Here is a 14,536-nt window from a genome sequence, read left to right as displayed (position 1 = left end):
TTATATGTTGTGGTTATTGAAACCCAAATACTAAACCATACATTTTGCTACTGCTGTAAAATTACTTTTGCAAAATGCTTATAGCTTTATGTTTAAAAACATCACAGATGATCTGGAAAAAAAATATTTGTTTAAAATTCTTAGTTAATTTTGTTTTTATTTGCATTTTTTATTTTTATGCCATTTAAAATGTCTAAGAAATTTATTTCTAAATGTGTAATTTTTTTTGTGACCTGTAATTTAACTTTCTGTTTTGAAAAGATATTAATATTTGTATGTTTTATTTATTTATTTACATTTATTTCAGCAATTACAAAGATTGCTACGAAGTAAAAATGCTGAAGATCTTCAAGCTGCTAATAGACTTATTAAGAGCATGGTGAAAGAGGTAGGTAATATGTAATTTTGTAGATCCTAAAGTTTTGAATCAGCTCTATATTTTGAAAACAATTGTTTATACATTTGACCATCATTATAGATATCTGAGTAATCTGAAACTATCTTATGCTCCTAAACTTAATGAACTCCAGTTTCAAAAAAAGGATGTTTTGAATTAATTAAATTTATTTAAAAAAATTATGGTTTATCATTATTTTTTTCATATTATTTTTTTTTTATAACTTAAAAATTATTTAAAAAATACTATAATATTTTATAAGTTTGAGCTGAAAATATTGCTCATCACAAATATGAATATCATAATTCCTAAAATTTAATAACATGCCTTAGATATCATTTAAATATCATTTGCAAATTTTATGTGGAGTTATGGATCCTTTTCTTTTTCCTTGTCAGTAAAAATACGCAAATATTATTTATGTTTTTTAGAAAAAAGTTTCTGATGAATATTTTTTTATTAGCTAGATAAATTTAAATAAATATGATAATTTTTAGTTGTTTTCAGAAAAAATAGCTTCAATTTAAAATTAATTAATATTCTAGAATTCAGTATCTTTGATTTAACTAAAATATGTGTGACAGATTTTACTCAAAATCTGGTTTAACATTCATGTAATAAGTTTCTAATAAAAGAATATTAAAGTCAATAGTTGTAAAATATAAGGAAAAATGTTTAGCTAGATTTTCTTGTTGGTCTGAATTGCTATATTTTACTACTATTTTACTTTATCAGGATTTTTATATACTACCTTAGTAGAGGGATATACTAAATACTCCCCTGGGATGTTTGTTTCTTCGGATAAATAAAAATATGCAGAAAATATGGAAGTGCTAAAATATGAAGTACAAAAAAAGGAAATATAACTATGATTCTTTGGTGTTGTGAGACCCATGTTTAAATCATCATTTTTACTAATTAATTTACTCTATGTTATAATTGTATTAAATTTAAAAACAGTAGACTTTAAAAATACAAAACATAAATTTCGAATAATTTAAAATTAAATTAATTCTACAAGGTTTTCTGACTAACCACATTGGTTAAAATTTTAATACTAATTCAAAATTATCCAGATTTTTTTTTTCTTTTGTAAATTTAATCTTACGTAGATAAAATTAAAAAATTAAATTGTTTTAGATGCTTAAAGAAACTAGTTAAGATTTTAATAAAATGATGCTTGAAGTACTGAAATGATATTCTGTTTTTAAGTTACTCATTTACTTAATCCATTGCTGTGCCATGTTATACATGGGAAAGAAGTTTCAAAACCTGCTAAAAATGATATTCTGTATGTCATCATTAGTAGTCACAAAAAATTTTATTAATTCAATTTAATTGCAATATATAATTAGCATTTACTAAACTTCAAAGTAAGTTTTATTAAAAAATAATAAATAAATGTCTTACCAAATCATTAAGGAAGAAACAACTGCAGACAGATTGCAAAGTACAGATCTTAATTTAGTAAATTAATAATGTGCACATTTTATCTAAAGAACATAAAAGTAATAAAAATTTAGGTAGCCACTTTTGATGGCAATCAATATTGATGTCCGTTCCATGGTCTGTGTAAACTGCTCTGAATGAGCAACAATTTTTGTATGTTTTAATATTCAATACGCTACTGTAATTTTCTTAAAATGTGTGATATAGTCCCGAAATTTGTGTATTATTATTGAATGCATATCATTAATATCTTGATTTCTGATGTTTACTTGGTTGAAAGTTTTTTAAATCAGTTAATGGAATGTTATCACTGGGTTGTGTGTCTTATATTATCTAATTTCATTGGCAGGCTGATCATCGAATGGAAGTTATGGCAAAAAGATCAACTGAATTGGAGACTGTACACAACAATGCTTCAGTTTTATCAGATATGTTAGATCATTACAGACCAGGTGAAACGTCTGATGAAGAAAAAGATTTAATGAAAGTATGTATCATTTTCTATTCAACATACAAGTTACAGTTTTATATGTTTCTAATGGATTGTGCCTTTTATTCTTTGTGTTAAATAACCAATAACTTTGTAAAAACTAAACTGCGTAAATGTTACAGAAAAACTTAACAACAATAAACAGGGCTCTGTCCAAGGTAAATTTACTACCGTTTTGCAGTACCTTTACAAATTCAACTTTAGGAAAAACGGTAATTTCACAAATAAAAAAGCAAGCTCTCGTGCCAACCCTGTTCTCGTTGCAATCTATGGAAAAGAGGAGCTTTTCTGCTAGCTGCCTTTTATGAAAAGGTAGCACATGTTCGGTCAAATAGTGCAATGTGGTAAGCCTAACCCGTTGCTTCCGCCATATCAATGCGAGCTTCTTCTTTTTTTTTTTTTTCTTTTTTTTTTTTTGCTGAGCTTTTTCAAATGAAACAAAACTCTCCCTCTATAAACTTTACAGGAAGTCGAAATTTGAGCATTATCTTAAAAACTATTGTACATTTATTCTAAGAGACCTTTATTTTTCTTAAGAACCCTTTTTTTCTCTGTGAAACTTTTTTCTGTATGACCCAGTTGAAAATTTTGTCATAATTAAAATAACTTTTAGTGCTAGTACTGTTAAATGCATGTTTTTATAAAATTCAAGTTCATTGTCTACTATGTACAATGATTTTTATGGATTTATGCATTTTGTAATTTAGATACAATTTTTAGCCTAAAATTTTACAATTAGCAAAATTTTTTTTGAATATATGGGGGGAAATATATAGAAATTTATCTGTCATAAATAATTTTTATTTGTAGTGACATTTTTTGAAAATATTTTCTTCCTTAACCATATTTTTGTGTTAATTTTTTAATAAAATTTTTAATTTTCACAAATTATGTTGAAATTTTCACAAAATAGGTAGCTCTTAAAAAAACCTAGACAGACCCCTGATAAAAATTGTTAATGATAATATAGTAGAACAGTGCACTTACTAATTTAATTAATTGAAATTTATTATTATATGAACTATTATTGGATCTGTAACTCATTTCATCTTTTTTTCTAAAAACATAATATTATTTAGATTTCTCACAAAATCCATTGTCTGTTTAATTTCTACATTAAAATCATTCTTTAATAAACAGGAATTATTTGAGAGCTGTGAAAGATTGCGACCTAAGCTCTTTCGACTGGCAGGAGAGTTAGACGAGAAGGATGAAGGTCTCGGTAAGTCCTCTGTGCATTTAAGAACTAGGCATAATCTTAGGTTATGTCTCTAACCTTCAGAACCTTGAATAGTTAATTATTTTTATTAAGCATGTTTTCATTCTTTGTTTCAAATATGAAAAAATTGTGTTACGTATATTTTTATGTAGGAATTTTAATAAATTGATATACCAGGAGCATTGATCATAAAGTATTTTACTTGCTCTACAGTAAACTGTTAATTTTTATTAGTTGCTCTATGTTTTATTTGAAACCAAGTTCTAAAACAAAATTTTGTCTCTTCAAACTACTACCCTAATTACAATTTTTGAATGCTGATAGTACACTTGAATCTAGATATTTTAAGATGAGGTTGCCATATCACTAGTGGAGAGTCTCATATCTGGAATCGTTTGGGACTTCGATAAGTGTGAGAAATTGATTAAGTAAGTGTGGAAATAAAATTTCTGGGGTTTTCCAGTGGGTCTAAAAGCAATATTTTCTTTATTGTATTGTCATCACTCATTCGAATCGCGTGGGCCATCCAATTAATTCTATTTATTTTTACGTATCAGGTTGTTTAAAAATCTTGTACAGTTCAATGTTAACCGCTTCCCTTATCAATTTTTTTTTTAGAAAAAAAAAATGCAAAAAATCAACTATTTTTTTTTCATTAATAAATATCAGGAACTAAAAAAAAACAACATAATACTGAAGTTTGAAGTTGAAATTTAGTTTTTTTATGCGTATAAAACATTTAATCTACCATCAGCTTACTATCCCGAGTTATCTTGATCAAATGAAAAAAGTTAAATATTTGTCTTTGTATGATAGTTTTTAAAGAAAGGGACGACACATAGTGATATTTTCCAAATGCCAGTGAAGTGATTCGTCATTTTTTTATTATTTTTTTCTATGTTTATTCAGTAACCATCGTATATACCAGGGGTGGCCATTTTTAAAAAATTTAAAATTTTTCGCGAGCCGCAATTAAATACGTATTTAAAAGATATGAAAAAAGGGATTAAAAAAATTTTTTTTTGCATAAATTATTTTTTTTGAGAACATATAAGTAAAAGTACAAAATGTGTGTATTGAATTTAAATATTAAAAACACATTTATTTTACTTCTCTTGATAATTCTTTAAAATTTGGTGAATAATTGGTGTCAGCACTTCTCAGTAATTCTTTGAGATGCTGGTTAGTTAATACTGATCAGTTTTTGGATTTCACGAATTTTAAAGTGGAATAAAGTGATTCACATAAGTGCATTGTTCCATATATTGAAATAATTCTACAATCAGCCATTTTTAATTCAGGATACTTCAATTCTGGTATAAATTTCCAAAATTCAGTAATCAATGTTGACTTATACTTCAATTGTAGAGCTTGATCTTCTTGCATCTCTATTAATTCTAATTCTCCAGATGCTTTTTGTATCATAATTATATTGGAAATGGAAAATTCACCTTGAATTGAACAACGTTGCACTTAGTCTTTCATATTTGTTCTCAGTAATTTAAAAGACATTTTAAAACACATACGAAACAATAATAATTTTTTTAAATATAATAAAACAAAAATGAAAAGGGAGCTTGGGTACATTGATTGAGAGCCACAAATAATCCTTCAAAGAGCCGAATGTGACTCGTGAGCCGCAGGTTGGCCACCCCTGGTATATACAATCACACAAAACACGTGTGCAGTCCCACAATCCTACAGCAAAACTCTTTAACAAAACTTGGTAAACTTCCAATCACAGCAGATAATTATTATTATTCTGGCCCAGTGAAAACGTGATAAAACAAAACGTACTGAAAAATTCTTCTACGCTCGAATTTTCACGGGATAATAAATATTTGCAATATATACCCGAGTTAGCTTGGGATAATCAGGGAAGTGATTAAATCTCTTTCTCCAGTTATTGTTTTCATTTACACCACCAAGTATACTTATACACTTACCCTAGATCAATACCATCTACAATAAGAATCTAAGGGGCCTTTGCCACTGTACAATGTACAACGCATAAGAATAATTGGGTGATTCTACAAAAACTTAACAATATCATGGCCGAACAAAATATCACAAGATTATTGGCTTGAGATGGAAAGTAGTTATTTTTTTATACTTTTAACACTTAATTTTTTTCATGCATATAAAAAAAAGATTATTCATTAATGATTTCCTAAAAAGAAATTAAAATTACTTAAATGTCACTCTCCTGGCTTGTCCGTAACTTTTTCTTAAACTTATTTAATTTATTTAAAAATTTTGCACCACCATTTTAATATTTAAAGTCTGTTAATAAATTAAGTATACTGGAAGTTGTAAAATAATATTTATTGTAAATTTTTAATTATTTAAATCCCTTTTCTATGTGATATTATCTTACATATACAATACTTATTCCCAGTGTTGTCACACTAAACTTTTTCTGCAATAGTTTTTCTTTCATGAATGAAAACCTTAATTTTGGTCGCTTTAAAGAGAATAGCTCAATTTGAATGTTTTAATTGATATTACTAATAACTATGGAATACCAATTGGGACTTTTAAGTATCTGTTTTTTCTTCCATGAGAATGTTTCCAAGTAATATTTTTTCTTGCAACATTTTAGGAACATTAAAGGAACCTTAATTTTTTTTTGCTTTAAAGGGAATAGCTCAGTTTGAATCTTTTAGTCGACATTAAAATAACTATGGAATACCAATTGGGACTTTTAAGTATCTGTTTTTTCTTCCACGAGAATGTTTCCATGTAATATTTTTTCTTGCAACATTTTAAGAACATTTGAACATTTCCCCTTACTTCCTTTTTCTTTTGTATTTTTGCTCATTTACAAATTTAAAAAACAAAAACTGTAAATTAAAGTTGCATTTTCATTGTATTAAATATATATTAATATTTTCAACCATTTTAAAAATTATTAACGAAATTTATTTGGTTGTCAGGTTATCCAATTTATTCGATAATTAGGTTGCTTATGAATTCTTATATTTATTACCCTTTAAGTTAGATGTGTAATCATTTCTTGTAAAATACAAATGTTAGTATTTTGTTATTAGTACAAGAAACGAATGAAATAAAAATATGACGACCGAAGCCGACGTCTTCAGAGGGTACCGACCTCGGTAGCCATTAAAAACAAAACCATTTCTATTTGAGGGAGAAGCAAATGCTTAAAAAATCTCCCTCAGTACCCCGATGGTTTTGTACAGAGGTCCAGGAAAAACAAGATACATTCAAAATAATTAACAAATTAAGAAAAGAAAATCAATCAAAATCATCAGAAAAACTCACTAAGTCACAGGTCAAGCATCAACTTCAAAAGCAAGTAGAGGAAAAGAAAACACTAAAAACTGAAAAACCAACGCCCCCTATTATAATGCGCAGAAGAAGTTTAAATTGAAATGGAAAAGGTCAGGAAAAAGAAATACGTAGACAAATTAATAGAATGCTTAACTGGGGCTGCTCAGTTAAGACTAGAATTGCGCCCTGTTAAAAGAAAAAATAATATAAAAATTTAGAAACCATCAAACATTTTTTTTAATTAAAAAAATTAACATTACAAAAATTAAAAGGAAAATCATTTTTACTCAAATTATTTAAAAAATTATCCACAGCTTCCCGAAAACTTTCAACATTATTGCAAATTTTCTTGATCCTAACTAATTGTGAAAAAACAAGATTTTTGAATATTTTACTACACAAATTAGTTTTAAAGTTGCAGAAAAAAATAACATTAAAATTAAAAGCTTTTCTTTTATCAAACACACCAATTTTAATAAAACTGTTAACAATATCAATTTTAAAATCTAAATATTCAATATTAAAACAATTTTCATTAGTTTTTTTCAGGACCAAATCACCAGGATAAATACTATAAATAAAATTATAATCATCACAATTAAACAAAATCAAATCATCAATGTATCGGAAAGCATTAAGTTCTTTATGTTCAAGAAATTTAGCCTCAAAAAAATGTTGGCAAAAGCCCCAGAAAAGAAATTACCTTGTGGAATTCCAATAATTTGCTTATAAAAATCTAAACCATTAAAAAGAACATTCTCAAAAAGATTAAACTTGCATAAATCTAACCAGTTAAACTTATCAATTTTTTCATCAAATAAATACCCGTCATAAATACCTTCACAAATCTCAATAATTTTTCCATGTGGTATACTTGTATACAAATTTTCAAAATCAAAAGTGTTAATGCTGGAAATGTCATTATTATTAATAAAATCCAAAATATTATTAATAAAATCCAAATATTGTTATTGATAGTAATGTTGAAGTTTTGGATTTTATTAATAATAATGACATTTCCAGCATTAACACTTTTGATTTTGAAAATTTGCATACAAGTATACCACATGGAAAAATTATTGAGATTTGTGAAGGTATTTATGACAGGTATTTATTTGATGAAAAAATTGATAAGTTTAACTGGTTAGATTTATGCAAGTTTAATCTTTCTGAGAATGTTCTTTTTAATGGTTTAGATTTTTATAAGCAAATTATTGGAATTCCACAAGGTAATTTCTTTTCTGGGGCTTTTGCCAACATTTTTTTGAGGCTAAATTTCTTGAACATAAAGAACTTAATGCTTTCCGATACATTGATGATTTGATTTTGTTTAATTGTGATGATTATAATTTTATTTATAGTATTTATCCTGGTGATTTGGTCCTGAAAAAAACTAATGAAAATTGTTTTAATATTGAATATTTAGATTTTAAAATTGATATTGTTAACAGTTTTATTAAAATTGGTGTGTTTGATAAAAGAAAAGCTTTTAATTTTAATGTTATTTTTTTCTGCAACTTTAAAACTAATTTGTGTAGTAAAATATTCAAAAATCTTGTTTTTTCACAATTAGTTAGGATCAAGAAAATTTGCAATAATGTTTAAAAGTTTTCGGGAAGCTATGGATAATTTTTTAAATAATTTGAGTAAAAATGATTTTCCTTTTAATTTTTGTAATGTTAATTTTTTAATTAAAAAAATGATTGATGGTTTCTAAATTTTTATATTATATTTTCTTTTAACAGGGCGCAATTCTAGTCTTAACTGAGCAGCCCCAGTTAAGCATTCTATTAATTTGTCTACGTATTTCTTTTTCCTGACCTTTTCCATTTCATTTTAAACTTCTTCTGCGCATTATAATAGGGGGCGTTGGTTTTTCAGTTTTTAGTGTTTTCTTTTCCTCTACTTGCTTTTGAAGTTGATGCTTGACCTGTGACTTAGTGAGTTTTTCTGATGATTTTGATTGATTTTCTTTTCTTAATTTGTTAATTATTTTGAATGTATCTTGTTTTTCCTGGACCTCTGTACAAAACCATCGGGGTACTGAGGGAGATTTTTTAAGCATTTGCTTCTCCCTCAAATAGAAATGGTTTTGTTTTTAATGGCTACCGAGGTCGGTACCCCCTGAAGACGTCGGCTTCGGTGGTCATATTTTTATTTTTATTTCATTCGTTTCTTGTATTGATACTTTTTTCTGAAATTTCTGCTGCTTCTTAGCGCATTTTTTTCAAAGAAGTTTTATCCTTTTCGAATTTAATTATTTGTGTTTTTTTTTCAGTATTTTGTTATTAGTTTTGTTATGTTAGTAAGTGTTAGTATTTTGATAATGAGGTTGCTTATGAATTCTTATATTTATTACCTTTTAAGTTTGATGTGTAATCATTTCTTGTAAAATACAAATGTTAGTATTTTGTTAAGTTAAATGAAATTCTTTATAAGTGTCAGTTAATTAACTGAAAATTTTAAAATGTTTTTAAGCATTAATTATTCTTATTAAATAATAGCTTATTTTACATAAATCTTTAATCTTTTTCAAAGGTGATATATTGAAAGCTAATGATGAGCTAACAGTTGTGATAAATAATTATAAAAAATTAATGTGCCTATCCACAGAAAATGGAAAGCCTGATAAAAGTAAGTTTTTAATGTTTTATATTTCTTTATAACTAAAGTTCTGCTTGTTTTGATAATTTATGACACTAAATTGAATGAAAACCTTGCTTTTATGACTTAAAAAAACTTCAATATTTCAACTAGTGTAAAAATCAACAAAAATTCCAATTGGTTAATTTAATTGTTTTACTAATTTAAAGCAGCCATTAAATTTATAGTTGACTTTTACACTTAGGGTAACAAAAAACTCTAATAATGTTTGATCTAATTAATAAGCTTTTTACCTCTTATGTTAATTGCTTCATTCTCTACCAAATTACTACTTCAGTTGTTCTGGTTTGACTTTACTTCCTAAATTTTGTAATTCGACACAAAATATAACTAATTAGGTATATAAATAAAGCACTTTATGGAGTGTTTTAGCTTAAATTATTATTTAAATCTGTATTTTTATTTTATTAATTTACTTATTTATAAATATTGTAAATAATTTAATAATTAATTGTAATTGTAATAATTAATTGTAATATTTAATTGTAAATAATTTACTTATTTATAAATGAAATTGGCATTTACTGTTATTGCTCTGCAACAGTAAATGCCAATTTCTGTCAATATTTTATTCCATTGTATTAGGTGCTCTAAAAATGGATCAAAGCTCTGAAAAACCAATGAAGGAAAAAAACCAAAAAATATGCCATCACCAACTCTCAAAATTAGTTACAAATTGTAAACAGATTACGTTGCGAAATTCAGGAAATCGGGAATTATCAGGAATGTTGCTTTTGGTAATATCCGGGAATTTCTCAAAAATCGTTCAATTCATGATGATTCCTCTGTAAATCCACCTCTTATGCAGTTGTTTTCCTCTTGTTTTTTCTAAATATGCTGTTCTTTGTATAATAATACGAAAAGTGGGCATTTCAAACTTTAGTCACTTTTTGACTTGATCAGCTCTTAACGACTCTATCTTAAATCAATGTCATTTATGGAGCGTTTTGTTAGCTCATACTTGTTTCTTTTTCGGTTATTTCAGTGTGATTTTTCTCAATTGCGATATTTTAAATACGAAGTCAGCGAATTTCATATTTTAGTTCATTTCTTACATGCTCAATTTAAGATGATTCCATCTCAAATCCACATTAAAATCCGATCTCTTTTTAGGCAATTATTGCAGTTACTTATTGTTTTAGCCATTTTAAAATTCCAATATTTTAAAAACATTATTATTATCAAAAGCATCATTTTCAAAATACTCATTTAAAGCAGGTTTAAAGAATGTGCTAATTTAACTGCAGTATTATTTTTAAGTTCAACTATTTCTTTGAAAATAGGATTTTTTTTAATGATAAAATTAAAAACTTTGTATATTTTGGGTTTTAAAAATGATGCAGATTTTTATAACATGCAATGCGCCTTTTTGTGATGGATGTTCTATTTTTGGGAGATAAAATGCCCTTTTCAGTTTCTAGTTCCCTGCCCTTTTTAAGGTCTTGTCTAGAATGAAACCTGCTTTATTTTAAAGTACATAATTTTATAATATTTATCTTCCCATTAATGTTATTTTGCTTTACTCTTAGATTAAATGATCAATATTAAATATCATCTGCGCAATAGAGGGAAAATCTAGATTTACAGGGAAAAGTCGGGGAATTTGAAAATGTCCTCTCATTGGACACCCTGTGAATTGGAAAAACTATAGAGCAATATTTTTGTGCTATGTATTCTGAGAATGTTTGCTAGTTGTATGTTAATATTATTCTCAGATTATACTGTGTTATAGTTATTGGTCGTTAATTTAGAAACGCTGTTTTTCGTAGTCAGCTGGGCTATACGTTATCTAATTTCTTTACTGATTTTGAAACTTGGTACAATAAATACCCCGATTTTCCTATAAGAACACATTAAACATTACGCTTCTATCTCCTTCTGTTTTTCTTTTTTTTTTTAATTGATTTATCAAATCATCAGTTATTTGAGAGAAACTCTATATATGTGCTATCATTTTGCTGTGTAAGTTACCTTAGTAAAGTATTATAGTTGAAAATATCGCTTTATTTATCATATATTTTTGCTTTCGTTAATTTTTTTTTTTTTTAAGTTGGGCTTTATTTATTTTCTTTGATATAGAAGAAGCTTCCTTGTTGGACCTTGGTACGCAGTCTCAGTGTTCATCTGCCGTACCCCCTGCTAATTCATTATTAGATGATCAACTTTTAGCTTTAGGTAAGTATTATTTGTTATTGGTATTTTTCAGGGTGCGTAGTGTTTTTAAAAGGTGCTTATTTTTGATTTTCATTTTTTAGAAGCCCGTAAAGGTGCTTTTTTCATTGGGTGTTTTTAAAAGAGCTTAATTTTCCCTTTTCCAAAATGAGATTTTTCCTTTACTGTGTTGTTTTTCACCACGAATTGTACATAAAGACACTGTTCACATTGTTCTATTCAACCTTTTCACAATTAATTCAGCCCCAATCTATTTCGGCGTACCTTCAGTCTCTAGCGTATGACAACTCCATTTTACATGATTCAAAATTCCATGATTTTTTTACAATTGTCAAAAACAATGCCAAAAGGGTTTTTTTCTGACTTGATGATAAAAACCGTCAATTGTCAAAAACTTGCCAACCCTGCCTAATTGTGATATAAGTGATTAAAATGTGCTTTTTTTTGTTGAAAAATTTGACTGTGCACCCTGTTTTTAAATTTTAAATGAATTAGTATAATCCTTTCTTTTTGAAGAGTTTTTGGAGCTATTCATACATTAAAAGCACAGTAGAACTTTGATAAACCACTTTCATCCGAATATCTCAGTTAAATAAAATCTATTCCAAATTTTTTTTTTTTTTTTTTTTTTACACCCAATCATAGTCCTTTTTTTCCAATTTTAATTCTTTGTATTCCATAACTACATAAAACTGATCATTTTATGTAATTAACAAATAGACATTTTCTTAGTGAAGTTGCAGCTTTGGTTTTGCAAAAGAGATATAAAGTTTTTTTTTTTTTTAATCCATGTTTTCATTGTTTTTTGTTGCGTGATAAAATGATATTTTTGAACCAATAGAAACCAATAGAAAACTCATTTTAAGTTCATTTACTTTCTACTGATGTCATTTTTTTCCCAATAGAGCAGAAATAGGTCAACAGAATAGAACAGAAATAATTTTGCTCCAATGATGACAGGTTGGCATCATTCTGTTCCATTTCAAATTTATTTATTCTGATGAAAATGAAAATTGCAGATAAAATTATTTAACTAACAAGTGTAAAACAGAAACGTTAACATGAGTAAAAGCCATATAATACAGAGTACGAAAGTGCAGCGCCTTCCACTTAACAGTGTTCCATATATTGAAATAGTTTTCTGTGAGATTATTATTTGATTTCTATCTGATGAAATAGTTATTAGTATGGATAGTTGATTATCTGATTCTAACTTTTTATTTGAACAAAATAGTTTAATCATTCTGCATTTTTCTTAAACTGTTACTGTGCTTTTTTTAAAAATCAAGAGCATTGTTTAAATCTTTATTGCAGCCTGTGTCAGTTTTATTATGAACTATTTGAATACTCGCTGTGTCCAAGAATCTAAGTTTATCGAATTAAGAAAATTTCTTGCAAGGTGCACTTTTTTTTCTATAACAGTTGTAAACAACATGATTTGACATTATTTGCTATGACATTGGCCAAAACAGTTATGTGTAGACTTCATAAAGATTGGGAAAGCTATTTCTAGTTAGCATTTCCATACAGACATACAGGAGAGTTGAATATTCTTAGTTACATCAATTATATCACAATTTCATCACAGAAATAAATAAGTAATAATTGTTATTATATTTTCTAAGGCATCTTTTTTTTTAAAAAATTTTATTTTGTGCATGTTTTTGCTTAGATTTTGAAAATATGTATGATATGAAAATCGTTAAATGTTCAAACCATTTTTACTTTTGAATGAATTGAGTTATAAAAGGTTGAAATATGTCCCAAAAAAATTATGTAACCGGCATATGTTTTAATATTTAATTATGTTTTAGGTTTGATGGACGATGATAAAGTAGATGTTCTAACTTCCAACAATTCTTTATCTGGTTCCTCAAATACAAGCTCATCTGTAGCATACAAATCATCGTTGGCGGATTTAGATAAGATATTTTCCAGTAGCCTCGAAGCAGGGGAACCAAATGTCTCTCTTCAGCCTGTGATTAGAAATACAAATAATTCCATCACCTCATCAGTCTCACCTATAAGTAAGGTGCTATTACATAGCTTGACAAAGTACCATGCAAATTGGTTACCACTTGTAGTTAGGAAAATGTCTCTTAATTTTGACTTTTAACGTCATGATTTGCAACAAATGTATAGTCAAACCCTGCTATAGTGAACCTTCAAGGGACTGAAATTACGGTTCACTATATCCGTTCTGCAAACAATTTTAACTAATGGTTCCAAACTCCTTCCTTTTATTGCACATTATTTAAATAAATGACTAATAAAATAAAATACAAAAAATGACGGAAAAGTAATGCATACTAACAAAAATTTGTTAATTTTTATTTATTATTATTATTGGTCTTTGGTACAAGAAATATTAGTCATCTTTAGCTAATGACCAATCCTCAACATCAGATATGGAAACACATCCCAACACCCCAATAATTTTTTCTGAATTTTTGTCATTCCGCTTTATAAACCTGTCTAACCAGCCATTCGAGCACATAAAAGTAGTTTCACCAATTCATTGACTTTGACTTGAAGCATTTGTACTGGAATTGATACTGAAAAATTGCGCCTTCTTTGAATGCTGAACCAATTCAATAATGAAGCAAACAAGATAAAATGCTTATTGCTACATTCTATGCTATAGATGATTTTAAAAATCGGTATTTGTATTTATTTTGAAGTAGAAATTTCAAAATTATTACAAAAAAATGAAAAAAATAAATCTGTCGAAGACAGAAAAAAGCTCATAATATTCAACTTCCTCTCTTTTTTGGTTCATTATATCCACAAAAAATAGCATTATACGTGTGTAGCAAGGCACGGGAGCGAACATCTCTTTCACTATATCCGG

The 14,536-nt window shown here is 27.1% G+C and overlaps 1 protein-coding gene across 2 annotated transcripts in view; it reads left to right on the top strand.

The window, feature by feature from the left end:
- Nucleotides 1-14,536, top strand: part of Gga (ADP-ribosylation factor-binding protein Gga) — a 41,220-nt gene that overhangs the window by 8,270 nt on the left and 18,414 nt on the right. For both annotated transcript variants that reach the window (XM_087168710.1, XM_087168704.1), the window contains exons 6-11: nucleotides 308-388; nucleotides 2,196-2,333; nucleotides 3,477-3,558; nucleotides 9,388-9,483; nucleotides 11,593-11,688; nucleotides 13,500-13,712. In XM_087168710.1, the coding sequence (XP_087024836.1) occupies nucleotides 308-388; nucleotides 2,196-2,333; nucleotides 3,477-3,558; nucleotides 9,388-9,483; nucleotides 11,593-11,688; nucleotides 13,500-13,712 (706 nt within the window). The remainder of the gene's footprint in view (nucleotides 1-307; nucleotides 389-2,195; nucleotides 2,334-3,476; nucleotides 3,559-9,387; nucleotides 9,484-11,592; nucleotides 11,689-13,499; nucleotides 13,713-14,536) is intronic.

This window comes from Parasteatoda tepidariorum, chromosome 1, assembly GCF_982258835.1.
Source record: "Parasteatoda tepidariorum strain Cologne lab strain chromosome 1, Ptep-v5.0, whole genome shotgun sequence".
Lineage (NCBI taxonomy): Eukaryota > Metazoa > Arthropoda > Arachnida > Araneae > Theridiidae > Parasteatoda > Parasteatoda tepidariorum.
The sequence above is the reverse complement of the archived record's forward strand: the minus strand, read 5'-3'. Positions and strand labels throughout refer to the sequence as shown.